We start from the raw sequence: 17,037 nt of genomic DNA, 5'->3' as shown, positions 1-17,037 counted from the left end.
ACCAGTCTTTGTCAAACTTTTGGGTAGTCATTTTTTTGTGTTATTTTTCACACACATTGTACTTTAGGCATGGATTCCCAGTTCCTGTTATGTGTTACTGCCAAAAAACACCTCAATATGTGTTCAACAACATCTCCTGAGTACAGTGATACCACCCATGTATAGGTGTGTTGGGTTCTCTGGGGGCTAGAAGGCCTTATTTTTAGGAAGCGCATTCCATTTTTTACACTTCCCCTTTTCACATCCCATGCACCCATGTTCTATTTAAGACATTTCTGAAGCCGGCCAATGTAATTTACCCCCATAAAACCATATATTTTTGAAAAGTAGACATCCTAGGGTATTTCAAATGCAGGTGTTTTAACACTTTCCATACACTAATTCAACCACTAGTCTTTGTCAAACTATTGGGCATTCATTTCTTTGTGTTATTTTTCACATACATTGTACTTTAGACATGGATTCACAGCTCCTGTTATGTGTTACTACCAAAGAAGACACCAATATGTGGTCACCAACATCTCCTGAGTTCAGTGATACCACCTATGCATAGGTTTGGTGGCTTGTTTGGGCGGTGCAATGCCAAATGTCTGACATGTGTTTGTGATTTTTTTTCACATTTAACATATTTTCTTTGCCTATTGTCTTTTTTGGGGGTCTTTTAACATACCCCAATTTATTTGTTTTCCATAAATGTGATTATATTTAAAAAGTTGACCCCCCAAGGTATTATACATGGAGTGGTTTGATGACTTTGATGCAACCGTTTTAGCCCAAAAAATTGGAGAAAGTATATGGTGGTAATTTTTCAATTTTCATTGTTACAGACACATTGCTTTTTTACTATGATTTAGGAGAGACTGTTGTAAGTTATTGCAAAAGAATACTTCAGGTTGTTTTCTGCAAGGCACCCTGAGTACACCTATGCCCCCCATGCATAGGTTTGCCAGGATTTTGGGAAGGTTATGTTACATGATTTTAGTTATTAACAATGAGAGTATTTCTTCTGATAGGCCTATCTTTAGTTTGGGGCCTATCGCATACCCCACTTTTATTTATTGCATTCAAAGTGTATATTTTTTAAATGTTGACACCCCAAGGTATTGTATATGGTGTGCTTTGATGCCTTTGAAGCAACTGTTTTAGCCCAAAAAATTGGAGAAAGTATATGGTGGTAATTTTTCAATTTTCATTTTTACAGACACATTGCTTTTTGACTATGATTTAGGAGAGATTGTTGTAAGTTATTGCAAAAGAATTACTTCAGGTTGTTTTCTGCAAGGCACCCTGAGTACACCTATGCCCCCCATGCATAGGTTTGCCAGGATTTTGGGAAGGTTATGTTACAATTTTATGACTTGTGATTTTAGTTATTAAAAATGAGAGTATTTCTTCTGATAGGCCTATCTTTAGTTTGGGGCCTATCGCATACCCCACTTTTATTTATTGCATTCAAAGTGTATATTTTTTAAATGTTGACACCCCAAGGTATTGTATATGGTGTGCTTTGATGCCTTTGAAGCAACCGTTTTAGCCCAAAAAATTGGAGAAAGTATATGGTGGTAATTTTTCAATTTTCATTTTTACAGACACATTGCTTTTTGACTATGATTTAGGAGAGATTGTTGTAGGTTATTGCAAAAGAATACTTCAGGTTGTTTTCTGCAAGGCACCCTGAGTACACCTATGCCCCCCATGCATAGGTTTGCCAGGATTTTGGGAAGGTTATGTTACAATTTTATGACTTGTGATTTTAGTTATTAAAAATGAGAGTATTTCTTCTGATAGGCCTATCTTTAGTTTGGGGCCTATCGCATACCCCACTTTTATTTATTGCATTCAAAGTGTATATTTTTTAAATGTTGACACCCCAAGGTATTGTATATGGTGTGCTTTGATGCCTTTGAAGCAACCGTTTTAGCCCAAAAAATTGGAGAAAGTGTATGGTGGTAATTTTTCAATTTTCATTTTTACAGACACATTGCTTTTTGACTATAATTTAGGAGAGACTGTTGTAAGTTATTACAAAAACATACTTCAGGTTGTTTTCTGCAAGGCACCCTGAGAACACCTATGTCCCCCATGCATAGGTTTGACAGGGGTTTTGGTTAAAAAAAAACAGGCCCAATTTTAGAAAAAAATAGAGTAGTGAAATGTAAAAATCTGGCACAGTAAAAGTAAAAAAAACAAAAAAACATCTAACTGTAAATATAACCAAAAAAATATATATATATATGTAACAGCAAATGTATTTATTTTTTTAAAAATTGACCATTGTATGGTACCGCTTGAAGCAGTCCCCAATGCAGAGTGCAGGCTGTCCAGGGCAATCAGGACAGTAATATATGGTGTCCCTTCTCTTCCCCCTCTTGGTACAGACTCTGCATTTTTTTTGTGGTTTCTGCTTTGTGGCAGTAGGGGGGATTTTAAAAATAAAATGGGTAGCCCCAACTCTGCTCTCTCCCATCACCGCCCGGGGAGCAGGTGCATCATGGTACAAAATCCCCGTAATAATCTGGAGCTGAAACTGTAAAAAAGTCTTTTTAACTCTGGGGTTTGCTTTTTTGAACAACAAAAAAGCGTTGTGGGTTGCAATCTGCATTAGGTAAATTGCAACCTTTTTGTACCAGGCCCTTGTCTTCCGCATAATTAGGTAGGGCTGCAGCAGCTGATCAGCCAGATCAACCCCACCCATATGCCGGTTATAAGACTTGATGCACACTGGCTTCCTTATGATCTCAGCTCTGCCATGTACAGAAACCGCCACCGTCCTCTCTGTGTGGATGGTGGTAAGAAGGTATACATCCTTCTTGTCTCTGTACTTCAGTGCCAACAGCTCCTCTTGGCGCAGAGCTGAGGTCTCCCCCCTTCGTAGCCGGGTGCGTACAAGCTGTCCTGGGAAACCTGCGCGGTTCTTTTTAATTGTACCGCAAGCTACTGTATCAAAGCAATACAGTAGCTTGAACAAAAGGACACTTGTATAAAAATTGTCTAAGTACAAGTGATACCCTTTGTTCATTAGGGGTAATATCAGGTCCCAGACAATCTTGCCAGTGGTTCCCATATGTTCTGGGCAACCTGGAGGGTCAAGGTGGCTATCCTTTCCCTCATACACCCGGAAGGCCTGAGTATACCCAGTCTCGCTGTCACAGAGCTTATACACCTTTACCCCATATCTGGAGCGTTTGGAAGGAATATACTGCTTGAATCCCAGCCTTCCCTTATACTTCATTAGGGATTCATCAACGCATATATTCCTTCCAGGTGTATAAGCCTCTGCAAACCTGGCAGAAAAGTGGGTTATCAGGGGGCGGATTTTATACAGCCTGTCAAATTGGGGATGCTCCCTAGGGGGGCACAGGCTGTTGTCGCTGAAGTGCATGAAATGCAGAATCATTTCATACCTCTTCCTCGACATAGTCTGGGAGAAAATGGGGGTAGAGCAGATGGGGCTACTACTCCAGTAGGAGCGAATGGAGGGTTTCTTTATGATGCCCATCAGCATAGTCAATGCCCAGAATTTTTTGAATTCTGGCACATTGATGGGGGCCCATTGCTGCTTTGCCAAATATGTTCCAGGCTTTGCAGCACGGAACTGATGGGCATATAAATTAGTTTGGGCGACAATGTTCCCCAATATATCATCGCCCAGAAACACTTCCAGAAACTGCTGGGGGCTAAAACCTGCCACATCTATATTTATGCCAGCATTTGCTGTGAAGGGTGGGATATCTGGCCTCTGGAGATGAGGCGTTACCCACTCTTCAGCAGCAATGGCAGCAACACGCCTCCTTCTGGCAGGGGGGCTAGCAGGGGGGCTGGCAGGGGGGCTAGCAGCCACAGATACATCACTATCAGTTGAGACTGCATCTAGTGATGTATCTGCGCACATGGCAGGGTCAAAATTGGGGTCTGAGTCAGAAATAGAGGCATCTGACTCTGACGCAAGGATGGCATACGCCTCCTTAGCACTATATCTTTTCTGTGACATTTTTGTATCTGTCACAGAAAACAATTACTAAAAAAAATTAAATTAACTAAATTAATTAACTAAATTAACTAGCAAAAATGTACAGCTATGCTACTGCCAGTGATTTATAGCGATCACTGGCAAGCTAGAGGTTAATGGCTCTGAAAATTAAATTAAATTAACTAAATGTTTCTGAAAAGAGCCTTTGGGTTTTTAAAAAATTACAACAACAAAATTAACCCCTAAAAAAATGCACAGACAGCAAAAAAGTACAGCTATGCAACTGCCAGTGATTTATAGCGATCACTGGCAAGCTAGGGGTTAATGGCTCTGAAAATTAAATTAAATTAACTAAATTAATTAACTAAATTAACTAGCAAAAAAGTACAGCTATGCTACTGCCAGTGATTTATAGCGATCACTGGCAAGCTAGGGGTTAATGGCTCTGAAAATTAAATTAAATTAACTAAATGTTTCTGAAAAGAGCCTTTGGGTTTTTAAAAAATTACAACAACAAAATTAACCCCTAAAAAAATGCACAGACAGCAAAAAAGTACAGCTATGCAACTGCCAGTGATTTATAGCGATCACTGGCAAGCTAGGGGTTAATGGCTCTGAAAATTAAATTAAATTAACTAAATGTTTCTGAAAAGAGCCTTTGGGTTTTTAAAAAATTACAACAACAAAATTAACCCCTAAAAAAATGCACAGACAGCAAAAAAGTACAGCTATGCAACTGCCAGTGATTTATAGCGATCACTGGCAAGCTAGGGGTTAATGGCTCTGAAAATTAAATTAAATTAACTAAATGTTTCTGAAAAGAGCCTTTGGGTTTTTAAAAAATTACAACAACAAAATTAACCCCTAAAAAAATGCACAGACAGCAAAATGCAGCAAAAAAAAAGTGCACCTATGCTACTGCCAGTGATATATAGTGATCACTGGCAAGCTAGGGGTTAATGGCTCTGAAAATTAAATTAAATTAACTAAATGTTTCTGAAAAGAGCCTTTGGGTTTTTAAAAAATTATAACAACAAAATTAACCCCTAAAAAAATGCACAGACAGCAAAATGCAGCAAAAAAAAAGTGCACCTATGTTACTGCCAGTGATATATAGTGATCACTGGCAAGCTAGGGGTTAATGGCTCTGAAAAGAGCCTTTGGTTCTATATTTTTTAACAAATAAAAGAAATAAATCTCTCTCTCTGCTAAATACAGGTCTCTCTCTCTCTCCAACAAAATGGCAAGTGAGGAGAGGGAGGGAGATCCACACTGATCATAGTCAATATTTACAAATATTGACATGATCAGACAAATGGGATATTTTATTATTATTTTTTTTTTTAGGGTGGGAGGCTCAGATTGGGTGACCCTAGCTTGCCCCTATGATGAGGCAGGCTAGGGACACCCCCAGAGGCCCCATGATGCACTGGGCATCGCCATCTTGGATGCCTAGTGAAGGGGGAGGGGGGGGGGGCTATTTAGGGCTTTTTTTTTAATATACGTTTTTTTTTTTTTATTATTATTACTTTTATTTTATAACTAACTAAGTGCCTCGACCCACCGAGGCACTTAGCACACAATCAGAGCATCGGAAGCGTGTCCGATCGCTTCCGATGCTCTGAAACACTGCCGGGCTCCACGTGGAGCGAAACCGGAAGTGATCACTCGTGGGGGAGTGATCAATCCGGTCCCGGCACTCGGGAACAGTATTGCAGGATGCCTAGACCTCAAGGCAAGCCTGCAATACTGTTAGAGCAGCTGGAAGCGATTCCGATCGCTTCCAGTGCTCTGTTAAACCGACGACGTATGCCATACGTCCTCGGTCGTTAAGTGCTTTTTTTTTTGAGGACGTATGGCATACGTCGTCGGTCGTTAAGGGGATATTTAAAAAATGTTGAAATTGTAATTATTTAAAAACTTGAAAGTAAAAAAAAGTTAAAAGTTCGAAGTGGGCTGAACAGGGCGTTCTTTGAGCATGTATAACGTTTCTTTGCAATTTGTATCGGAATGATCCAAGCTTACACCTGTAGGTCTCACAATTTTCTCTCACCAAATGTAGACTGTAAAGTTTGTTTCAAAAAAGGACAAATTACATATTTGCAAAACTAGAGATAAATGCAAGGTAAATCACTCTGAAAACAGCTTAAATTGATTTGTATGTGCTTGAAAAAAATGTTGCAATGTGTGCTTTGTTGCTCCCTGTGACATTCACTGCCCCCTGCGAGAATCAGCATTCTGTTGAGCTTTATTACTTTCTATAGAGGTAAGCTCACAAAACACAGGAAATTCCTGGTTAAATCCATAGATCTTTCTGTGAGGTCTTCCCATGTGGGGTTGGTGTAATATTTCTCGCCATGCTAACAATTTTAGATTATTGCGCCCTTAATCACTTGTTGTCACATGTACAGATGTTTATTAAAATATAGAAGAATCTTAATTAGAGTGGTAAAACAATGGAAAGAACGTAAAACAAATTACACTGAGAGTATATTGGAAAGTGAAAGAATAGAATATAGAAAGGGAGTATGTTGTTACCTCTGCGAGACTTCTTTACATGAAGAGCACTGGACTCCCAGAAGGAATTTGCCTCACTGTGTGAAACGGAACAACCCTGAGCTGAGATACATCCAGGAAAAAGGTTGAGTGAGAGAAAGAAAAAATATTTATCAGGACTTTGGTATGGTGAGAGCTGTAATCATGTCTTGAAGTTTAGCTTGATCATTATTGTCATTATAATCAGCTATGGGGTGTGATAGCTCCCATGTTATTTATTAGCAATTAAAACTTGAGATGCTCATTAGTCTAACATCACAGAGATAATTAGATATGTGACTGAAGTCTATTCACTTCTGAAATGATCATTTTGAGATTTGCATTGGATTTTTTATATGTTAACCCTCATTACAAGTCTCTCAGAAACTCTTGTCTTTGCATGTGACTCACCTCTTGATACTGTGAATAAAATACTATGGGGCTGATTTATCAAGCTTGATGACCCCGTTTCTGTGCGAGCCTTCAGGCTTGCTGGAAACAGAAGTTATGAAGCAGCAGTGTAAAGACCACTGCTCCTTATCTTGTCCGCCTGCTCTGAGGCTGTGGACAGAAATCAACCCGATCGAATACGATTGGGTTGATTGACACCCCCTGCTAGCGGCCGATTGGCCACAAATCTGCAGGGGGCGGCATTGCACTAGCAGTTCACAAGAACTGCTGGTGCAATGATAAATGCCGACAGCGTATGCTGTCAGCATGTATCGATGTGCAGCGGACATGATACGCTATAATATATCTCTAGATATTGACAGTTTTAGGATATTATATTGCTGCGTTCCATCTTACTAATGTTTATTATATATTCCTGCAATTCTATATTTATGCTAAAGTAGTTTCTCTCTACCAACAGATACTGAAATCTCTTGCCATTGATTGTTATTGCGCCCTTTTACATTGTTCGTCTGCCATCTCTATTCTTACCAAGTCTTGGTGGGCAGGACAAGCATCTTAGCCCCCAACCTTGACCCTGCCGGCAGCAACATTCAGTCAGAGAGAGCTGAGGACCACCCATGGCTCGTGAGCAGATTCCATCTGTACCTCTCTTCCTCCAGCAAATATCAAGGGCTTCTTGATCTATAAGAGAAACAGAAATACTATGATGTCTCATTGTAGAGCAATGTATTTCCTTGTTCAGGTTTGTTTTGTTTTGCTTCATTCTGATTTATTTAAAATAGTGTTTTACATGTGTATCATAACTGACCACCATCATGCCAAGGGTCTCTGCGTAATCCTGCTTAAACATATGTGTTGAAACATTGGTATAGATATCCTGACATTTTGCCCTGCCATAGGACAGTTTGTGAATCTTGCATCCAAGCTGTTACCAATATGCTTGGACTGACTTTTTAAATATCTACAAAATTATATCTTTGGAAATATTCAAGATGTATTTTTTTAATAGGTTTTTTTTGGACATTCATCAACCTATAACTTAATTTGTTGGCCCTGTTGACCGGTCAGTACATTGAAATTTCCAGGGAAGTGGAATGTTTTAGCATCACATCACCTGCTAAGAATACCATGGGCTAAATTACAAGTGGATCGTTATTTAACATCCCCGCTCAAGCTTAAAGGGATGGAGGCCGAATTATAAAATGTTATCCGACAGTGCGGATCAGGTCCGACAGACATCGCTGAATGCGGAGAGCAATACAGCCAGTAGGGAGGTGTCAATTAACCCGATCGTACTCGTCTTTAGTCCGCTGCTTCATAACAGCTGTTTCTAGCGAGTCTGAAGACTCGCCAGAAACACGGGCCCTCAAGCTCCGTTCAGAGCTTGATAAATGGGCCTCATAGTCTAGTCAAAATTAAACTTTGATTCAGATAGAACATGCAATTTTAAAGGGTCATTAAACACTTTGAGATAGTAATATAAAATGAAAAATCGTATATATGAAATAAAATCTGCAATATGCTGTCATTATTTATTTTGTCCCCCTTTCCTGTAATTACATTCCAAATTTGTGAGCTTTTCAGCTCCTGTTAGAAATGGAAGTTCAGAACACTGTTATATTCAATACAACTATTGGCTGCACACTCTAGTAACCTGATTATAACTGTATCTAATTGGCCACAGCAGAGATGGTAAGCTAAATTACAACATGGCAGCTCTCATTGTTTTATTGATTGACACCTCTTGCTAACAGCCAATTGGCCACGAATCTGCAGGGGGTGGCATTTCACAAGCAGTTCACCAGAACTGCTTGTGCAATGTTAAATGCCGACAGTGTATGCTGTCAGCATTCAGCGATGTCTGTTGGACATGATATGATACAGCGTATCATGTCGTACAGACATTGATAAATCAGCACCTAAAACTTTACACTTATTTTGTCAATATTTAAACAGCCAATGAAACTTTAACCCCTTAAGGACAAAACCATTTTTCAATTGTCTTACCCTTAAAGACCAGGGCTATTTTTACTTTTCTGCTGTGTTTGTGTTTAGCTGTAATTTTACTCTTACTCATTTACTGTACCCACACATATTATATACCGTTTGTCTCGTCATTAAATAGACTTTCTAAAGATACCATTATTTTCATCATATCTTATAATTTACTATAAATTTTTTTATAAAATATGATGACAACATTGAAAAAAAAACTCTTTTTCTAACTTTGAGCCCCAAAATCTGTTACACATCTACAACCACCAAAAAACAACCATGCTAAATAGTTTCTAAATTTTGTCCTGAGTTAAGAAATAACCAATGATAACATGTTCTTTGCTTTTTTTGCAAGTTATAGGGCAATAAATACAAGTAGCACTTTGTTTAGAGAAAAGGGGTTGGGGGAGTAGAGTTGTACAAATGGTACCAGGTTTTACATATGTTTACTATTGAAAATTATATTCTAAATACTAGAATTTTAAGTTTTGTGGAGAAGCAAAACCTGGAGTGGATTACTCACTGAAACAACTAACAACAACTAGACAAACTAGCTGTAACTAAGAGTACAACAAAGTTTAAAGAGAGAATAATTCCACTTATATGTTATAAGACTTTAACTCTACTTACTTCATAAAGTGTCCAAATGATAAAATTGTTCCAAATCATTCATACATTAAAGTTTATTTAAATCAACTAAGGAACTCACACTCATACAGTAGCAAAAGCTGTGAATTAAAACCACTTAAACTCTGTGGATTGCATAATAGCCATTAAGTAACTATGTCCACTATAAAGTTATCCTCAATCCGTTATAAGTTCAGGTTAACTAAGCCCTTACAATCTGAGGGCTGCATTAATTTTAACATATAGTAGTAAAGGATTAGAGGATATAAGTTAAACCTCTTAGTAAGCTGATTTTACCACAAGAGTAAGCAAATTAAAAAGGACAACAGGAGAGACAAAGCTGCCCCTGTCGGACCCCTGACGCGCGTTTCACGAACGCTTCCTCAGAGGGGGTGCGGGCCGCTGCTACTCGGCGTCTTATATTGAATCAAAATGCCCACCACTGACACCAGACTGGATAAGCAAATGGGAGTTGGCTCCTTAGGATTGGCTGATTATCTTGTCAGTCTTAACATCATCATCCTACGTAGGAAGAACTCATGATTGAACAGGGGGTGTGTATCTGACCGTCGCTTAGTCATAGAGGCAACACCAATCCACGATACGCTTGTCATGATTATAGTGGGCGTATGGATTTGGGCTAATATGATTGGAGGATCACATAGCCAAGGAGTGTTTATATGCATCGAGATAAACAAATTGTAAATCAATTTATATACCATTATATACATTTTGACTTGCGATCCTCAAGAGTACCTGGTATTATTGGATCAAAAACGGGTCAGTAGTGAAGTATATAAATGAGAAGTGAAATATAACACAAACGGACGATTACAATCCGTATTATACACAAATGGCTCAGTTTCTCTTGATTGAGAATTCTATGTTACACATCGTGGGTATTCATAAACTCGCAAAAATTATTCTTGCTCAATCTTACATTATTAAACAGCAGATAATCGCTGTTATGTGTTTATTTATTATATGTCATTGCAAGTATCATATTATAACGAGTGCAAGTATATTTAATAAGCACTTTGTATTTATGCTGGCCATTTATTTTTGTTATATTACGGAGCAGAATTATTCCATACATCAGTACATATACTATCAACTAGTTGTTTACTTTCTTGTAAATAGTATTAATTTACGTTGATTGCTAGATGGACATTATTGTTGAGATAGTACTAATACAATATTGAACCAATAATTATGACAACAAATCCTCTATTATTGAATAGAAGAAACATAATGTAATCCAGGAATTTATAGGATTAAAAGAAATTAAATACCCTGAAAATTACAGGGATTGTGGAGACAAAAAATGAGATAAAAAAGTTGAATTCAGAATTATATAAAAGTATTGAAAAATAAAATAAACAATTAAGAGAATTTTACATGCAGCGACTCTAATATTGTTAGAGTGTGAGTGTGAGTAACCAACCAATAATGTGTCACAATTGAAAAACTTAATATATCTTAGGAAATGTGCACAGCAAAGAACATGTTACTCTTGTGCTAAGGTCAAACATAAAATGTGACTTTTCTTGAGGTAACAAAGTAACGTTACTTCTGTATAAATGTGGTTTAAACCAGTCCTATAAGACCTGAATATCCAATGGATTTCATTGGATATTGGCTCATAACTGTATCAACCAATAAATGGAGCCAAATCTCAAAAGAGCTGATAGGTTAGAAGGGGTTTAAATAGAGCAAGACTTTAAGTAAAACAATATCCTGATGAAACGGCACTCAGCCGAGAAACGCGTTGCTAAGCAACACTTTTATGTATTTTAAATAAAGTGTATTTGTCATTTTAAGTCTTGCTCTGGACTTATTATTATTATCCGCCTTTGATGGTGAGACCTGCCTGGTTGGGTCTCGAGTGAACTGCCTGGAATCTGCAGTGCTGATCATTTTCTTGTCGGCGTCCTGGAGAGGTGATTGACGTCATGAGTGGAGCCTCGTTCTGGATACTACCAGTTACAGCCACTGTGAGTCAGCCGAACGGCTCAGAAGTTTCGGCCTGTTTGCTATTGCACTGCATGTGCAACTTTGTTTGTGAGTATTAGGAATTTATCTATCATACACTGTCTGTCTTAGCTTTGGAACTTGCTGCACCAAGAGTGCCTCTCGTTTTTTGTCTTATAGGACTGGTTTAATCGTCTATCACTTTGGAGAGAGCTGCTGTTATCTGTAATTCGTCGTGGGATCTGGTATATGGTTATCTTATGGACACATATTCACTGTGATTTGGGACTTTTGATATACACTCATAATAACATTTATTGCTACTGAGGTTTTTATTCATATTTTTACAGTGTTTGTATCGTTTGCTTTTTACCCCTATTATTAACAGGTTAATTGAAATTATACACGTTAGCATATATATTATTATCACACTTCTTTGGCGCACCTCCTATTTAGTTCCAGATAGTTTTTACTATTTGGTATCTAACGTTTTTTTTGGTATATCCTAATATGGTGAATGAGTGTAACACATCAGAGGAGCTCCCTCTGTATAAACGCCAAAACTTTGTGACTCAAACATTGAGCAACTAGGTCTGTCTCATGTGTATGTAAAATATTCACAGATGTCTAAATTGACTAGTGAATCCCATATAATAGAAGTTGATCCACATACTAATTATAGATTTAGAATGTTCAAGTCTTATTTAGTCGATACTGAATAGTTTAATGTGTCAAGCATTTGCGGTTAAAAATAGCCAAAGAGGCTTGTCAGAGGGGTGTGTATGTTCCTAGCCTATCAGAAAAGGCTGGAGGGGCGTGCATAAAGTATGATGACCTATCGTCATACGTTACACATAGACTCATAGGCTTGTCAGTGGGGTGTGTGTATGTTCCTAGCCTATCCAGAATAGTTTTATCGGCATGCATATAATATGATATCGTCACCTCATGCTGTCAGCCACTTATCGGCATTAAAAAGAACAGAAAATGTGATATATCTGGAAAAGAACCCAACATCTGTGCAAATAGTAAAATCATAGGTGTAACATATTAAAAAGAAGGCTATTAGCTCTATTGATGGAATTATCTCAGAGGTGTGGGGAATTTCACTTGCACGCGATCCACTCCAAGTCCCACCCCCAAGAGGTGCACAAACCTACAAGCTAGAATAGCTAACCACTAAATATATATACGTGATCAAAGCCACTTATATGCGAGGAAAACCTATACTAGGTGTAATCGAGTCGCCCAAAATACATACTAAAATAAATGGATCTAAATAAGTGTGCTAACCCATGTAATAATATGTGTGTTATATTTATGTAAGTGAAAGAATAAAAGGAAAAGGGCGATGGAAGGGAACCTCTACTACGTGACCCATGACACTATCTATGTTAATAATAATAAGCTACTAGCTGGTGATAATGTGACATAAAAATAATCGTGATAAGGACTTGGTTAATATTGGCCAGCATACTAAGAAACTACCGCAATTTCCTCAAGAGAAATATAATATACAGTCAATGTGCATTATGGCAACCTAAATATATATTAATGACTGATAATTATAAACAAACCCAGCAGTGTTCTTGTTATACAATAAAGAGATACAATGAGTGTATTGAAAATAGAATATAGTAGCAGCAAAAAATACCAACAGACAAAAAGAAGAAATAGTGTTGATTGGATATTAATAATAGTATTTGGATAGATCCTGGTAATAGTTTCTAGTGTCAGGAATCCACACTGTAATCGTGATTATATTTAATGTGAAAAGGTGATAAGTGAACAATAATGCTAGAACCTATGAGAGGAAAGATGAGGAAATAGTATAATAAGGTAGGGCTCTAAGATAAATAACTAAAAGCTATAAGTAATCAGCTAGTGTCAGGAGCCCTTACTGGGATCGTGATCATACTTGATGATAAGGCCTATAAGTGTATGAGGAGTAATGACCAGTACTATGCCCCTATAAAAGATTGACGAAGTACTAAAATTGGAACTAAATATACAGATAATAATGATGATAATAATAGTGATGAGTGATGAAGGGAGTGTGAAAGAACAGTGATGGAGGTGCACATCCATTTACAATCATTCTACTTGCACCACTAAACCTGTAAAGAATGGTGACAATATGATGTGTGTATATACATGATCACACACACACATATATATATATATATATATATGTATCTGTCGTATTCCTGTATCTTTAACTATTAGGCCAGCCCATTCCTTCACTTCCCTATAAAGGTGTGTTTAGTACACCTGTACTTTGCTTGATAATTGAAGTTCGTAGTTCCCTCTACTTTCAACTCTAAAGCTATATTCTACAGATCCTACTATCTGATTTCAAACAAGGATATTACCTTCGCAAGTTGCCTGCTTTTCCTCAGAAGAAGCAAATTCAGCCTCTCTCTGTCTAACGCTGCTTGTCAGTACTCCTGGCTGTTTCCACATTTACCGGTGACAACATCAGATTGAGCCAGCAGCTCAAACACTGCACGAACCCTCTGCAGTTCGTCCCTGTCAAGCTTCTCCGCATCTCAGCGCTTCCCGCTACAGAGAACATCTGCTACACCTCTCTGGTTTGTTCCGCTCTGATTCAGAGCCAAATCCTCTGCCTCCGGTTCAAGCACTACGCAAGTATACGGCTTACTTAAATAACATTGTTTCTATTTGTGTAACTTGTATCAATCTCATACATGAACTATGATAACAGCTGACATACGCTGAGTAAAGCTGCAGACACTCGATTTATTTCAACGCTCTCCCTCATCGCTCTGTGTCACGCTTGCTTAACTGCTTCAGACTGTTTCTAGTTTCTACTATCAACACTGCAGACTTAACAGCATCTACTTGCTTCAACATCTAATCTATACTATTGCACAAAATCCTCATTGCTCCTACAACTAATTTGCACGCTACATATGTGCTTGATTCAAACTCACCTATGAACTGAGAGTAATCAAATGTGCATTAATACCAAAGCATTCCTTTTCTTCTTTTAAACACTTTATTAAGTTAATTTTGGTAAAGTGTACTAAAAAGAACTTAAACATAAGTAAATTAGCTAATTCCCTCGGTAAACACCTTTTGTATAAGCCTGCATTACTTAAGGTTCTCTGGGAATAGCCACATTAATACAATTTCTTTTACTGAGTTAATCTCAGTTTGCTTATTAACCAGTAAACCATCTTTAGATCCTGACATACTTCACAAGCCTATGACAGTATCCATACACCCATATATATATATATATACGCAAGCAGATGCACAAACATGTACATAAGCTGACCCAACATCCCTAGATCATCAGATAAATGCTGCCAGATCCAGATTTTCATTCAGACCAAAAGTTTGAAGAGTCTGTAGTCTGGTTATCCAATAGGATTCACATCTCCTAAGAGTCATAAAGGCATTCGCCTGAACTCTGGGGATAGATTTTATTGGCAGGATATGTATGGGGTTCTTGAGTGTACTATGGGCTAAAAGACAATGTCTTGACACGCTATGAGTCCTAGACTTGTTCTTTATATTGGAAGCGTATTCGACCCATCTTTTTTTTACTTTCCAGGAAGTACAGCCCACATATTGAACTCCACATAAACAATGAATTAAATAAATTACATAGGATGATTCAGGACTTTTTTGGGACCTTACATCACATGGTGCTGAGAGGATCCTGCCAAACACCTGAGCACAGTCTACTGGGCGACTGAGAGGCCCCAGCTTGCCTTTATTGCACCTGGAGGTGCGCTATATCCTGTAAGTGTAATCATTACTTGTGATTATTCAGCTTGTCTTCACTGTACTAGGCTATGGTAGCTATGTTTTATCACTGACAGGTACATACATCTATACCTTGCCTACTGACTATTAGATCAAGTGCTTGAATGCTGGCACACAGTGAGCTGGGCCACTGCTATTGATCCAGTCTGCCCCATTTGCACCATTGAGTGCTTCTCCTTTGTGAGTACCCTTCTGCATCATACTAATTTATTCATTTTCACAGACGTTATTATTAGGCCATATTGGCACCTCTGTGTTCCTTCCTTTTTTTGGAATAAGGGGAAGCAATCAAAGAAACCCTCAGCTGAGTCTAAGTCAGCATGAAGGATCGGCCCCCGGTCCAGGATCGTATCAAGTGGGGGCAGACTTTCCCTGTTTTGTCTAGAGTGGAGACGAGATGTCCCAAATCCTTGGGCTGTGGACATAGTATCTTAGGGTTACAAAACAGAATTCAAAACATTCCCTTCCAGGGGCAGATTTCACATTTCAAGATTATCTGCAGACCAGGTAAAAAGAGAGGCATTCTTGAACTGCAATCAGGACCTTTCCTCCCTGGGAGTGATTGTTCCAGTTCCAGTAAGGGAACAGGGTCTAGGATTCTATTCAAATCTGTTTGTGGTTCCCAAAAAAAGAGGGAACTTTTTGACCCATTTTAGACCTAAAGTGCCTCAACATGTTTCTCAGGGTACCATCCTTCAAAATGGAAACCATTCATTCCATTCTTCCTTTGGTCCAAGAGGGTCAGTTCATGATGGCCATAGACCTGAAGGACGCATATCTTCATGTTCCCATCCACAGGGATTATCACAAATTCCTGAGATTCGCCTTTCTAGACAAACACTTTCAGTTTGTGGCTCTTCCGTTTGGGCTTGCCACAACTCCCAGAATTTTCTCAAAGGTTCTGTGAGGCTCTCTTGGCAGTGATCAGGTCTCAGGGAATTGCAGTGATGCCATACCTGGATGACATATTGAAAGAGAAGTGGGTACTAAGGCACTACTAATAGGTCTACACAGGAATAAAATAGGATAAAGTAAATCAGCTGTATATATCTGCTGAGCTACGTTGAGTACAAGGGCTGCTGTGTACTTGAGTAGAACTAGAAACAAATCAGTAAAACACTGAAAAATAGTACACCTTGATAGCACTCACATTCCTGTGAATAGAATAGGAGAAAGCCAGGTTACTGGCGAAACATGTTAGGGATGTTTGGTTGTGTTTAATTTTAGATCGTCCAGAATGGTCAAAGGTTATTTAGCGGAATGAAAGTATAATCAAATATAATAATTTAAGCTAATATGTTGGTGTTATTCCGCTCAATATTAAATTAAGTAACAATATGAGATAGAGGTTTGAAACGGATTATATAGCACTTATCTGTAAACTAAGGTATAGGCCGGTAACTCCGTACTTATGATCTGGATACTACAGTAAATGAATTTCTAACCAATAGTCAGTATTACCTTACGTAAAGACACAAGCTGCCTAACAAGTATAGGACGGTATAGATATTCAAGGCATAAGACAATACAGATACAGCCGTGGCATAATAAGGTATAGGCCGGTATAGAAACTGTTATAGCCACTCCAGGTATAGGCCGGTATAGTTATTGTTATAGCCACTCCAGGTATAGGCCGGTAAAAACCATATTCCAGCAACCCCAGGTATAGACCAGTACAGACAATACTCAAGCAATCTAAGGTATAGGCCTGTACCACTATATTCTAGCAA

General features: G+C 38.3%; 1 protein-coding gene across 1 annotated transcript in view; it reads right to left on the bottom strand.

Annotated features, from left to right (window-relative positions):
* LTBP3 (latent transforming growth factor beta binding protein 3) overlaps positions 1-17,037 on the bottom strand; it is a 262,324-nt gene that overhangs the window by 15,882 nt on the left and 229,405 nt on the right. Inside the window, exons 22-23 of the mRNA XM_053719982.1 lie at positions 7,448-7,600; positions 6,509-6,589 (exon numbers count right to left, since the gene is read on the bottom strand). Coding sequence (XP_053575957.1) covers positions 6,509-6,589; positions 7,448-7,600 — 234 coding nt within the window. The remainder of the gene's footprint in view (positions 1-6,508; positions 6,590-7,447; positions 7,601-17,037) is intronic.

This window comes from Bombina bombina, chromosome 7, assembly GCF_027579735.1.
Source record: "Bombina bombina isolate aBomBom1 chromosome 7, aBomBom1.pri, whole genome shotgun sequence".
In the NCBI taxonomy this organism is placed as follows: Eukaryota; Metazoa; Chordata; class Amphibia; order Anura; family Bombinatoridae; genus Bombina; species Bombina bombina.
Note: the sequence above shows the minus strand (reverse complement) of the source record. Positions and strands in the feature narration are given on the sequence as shown.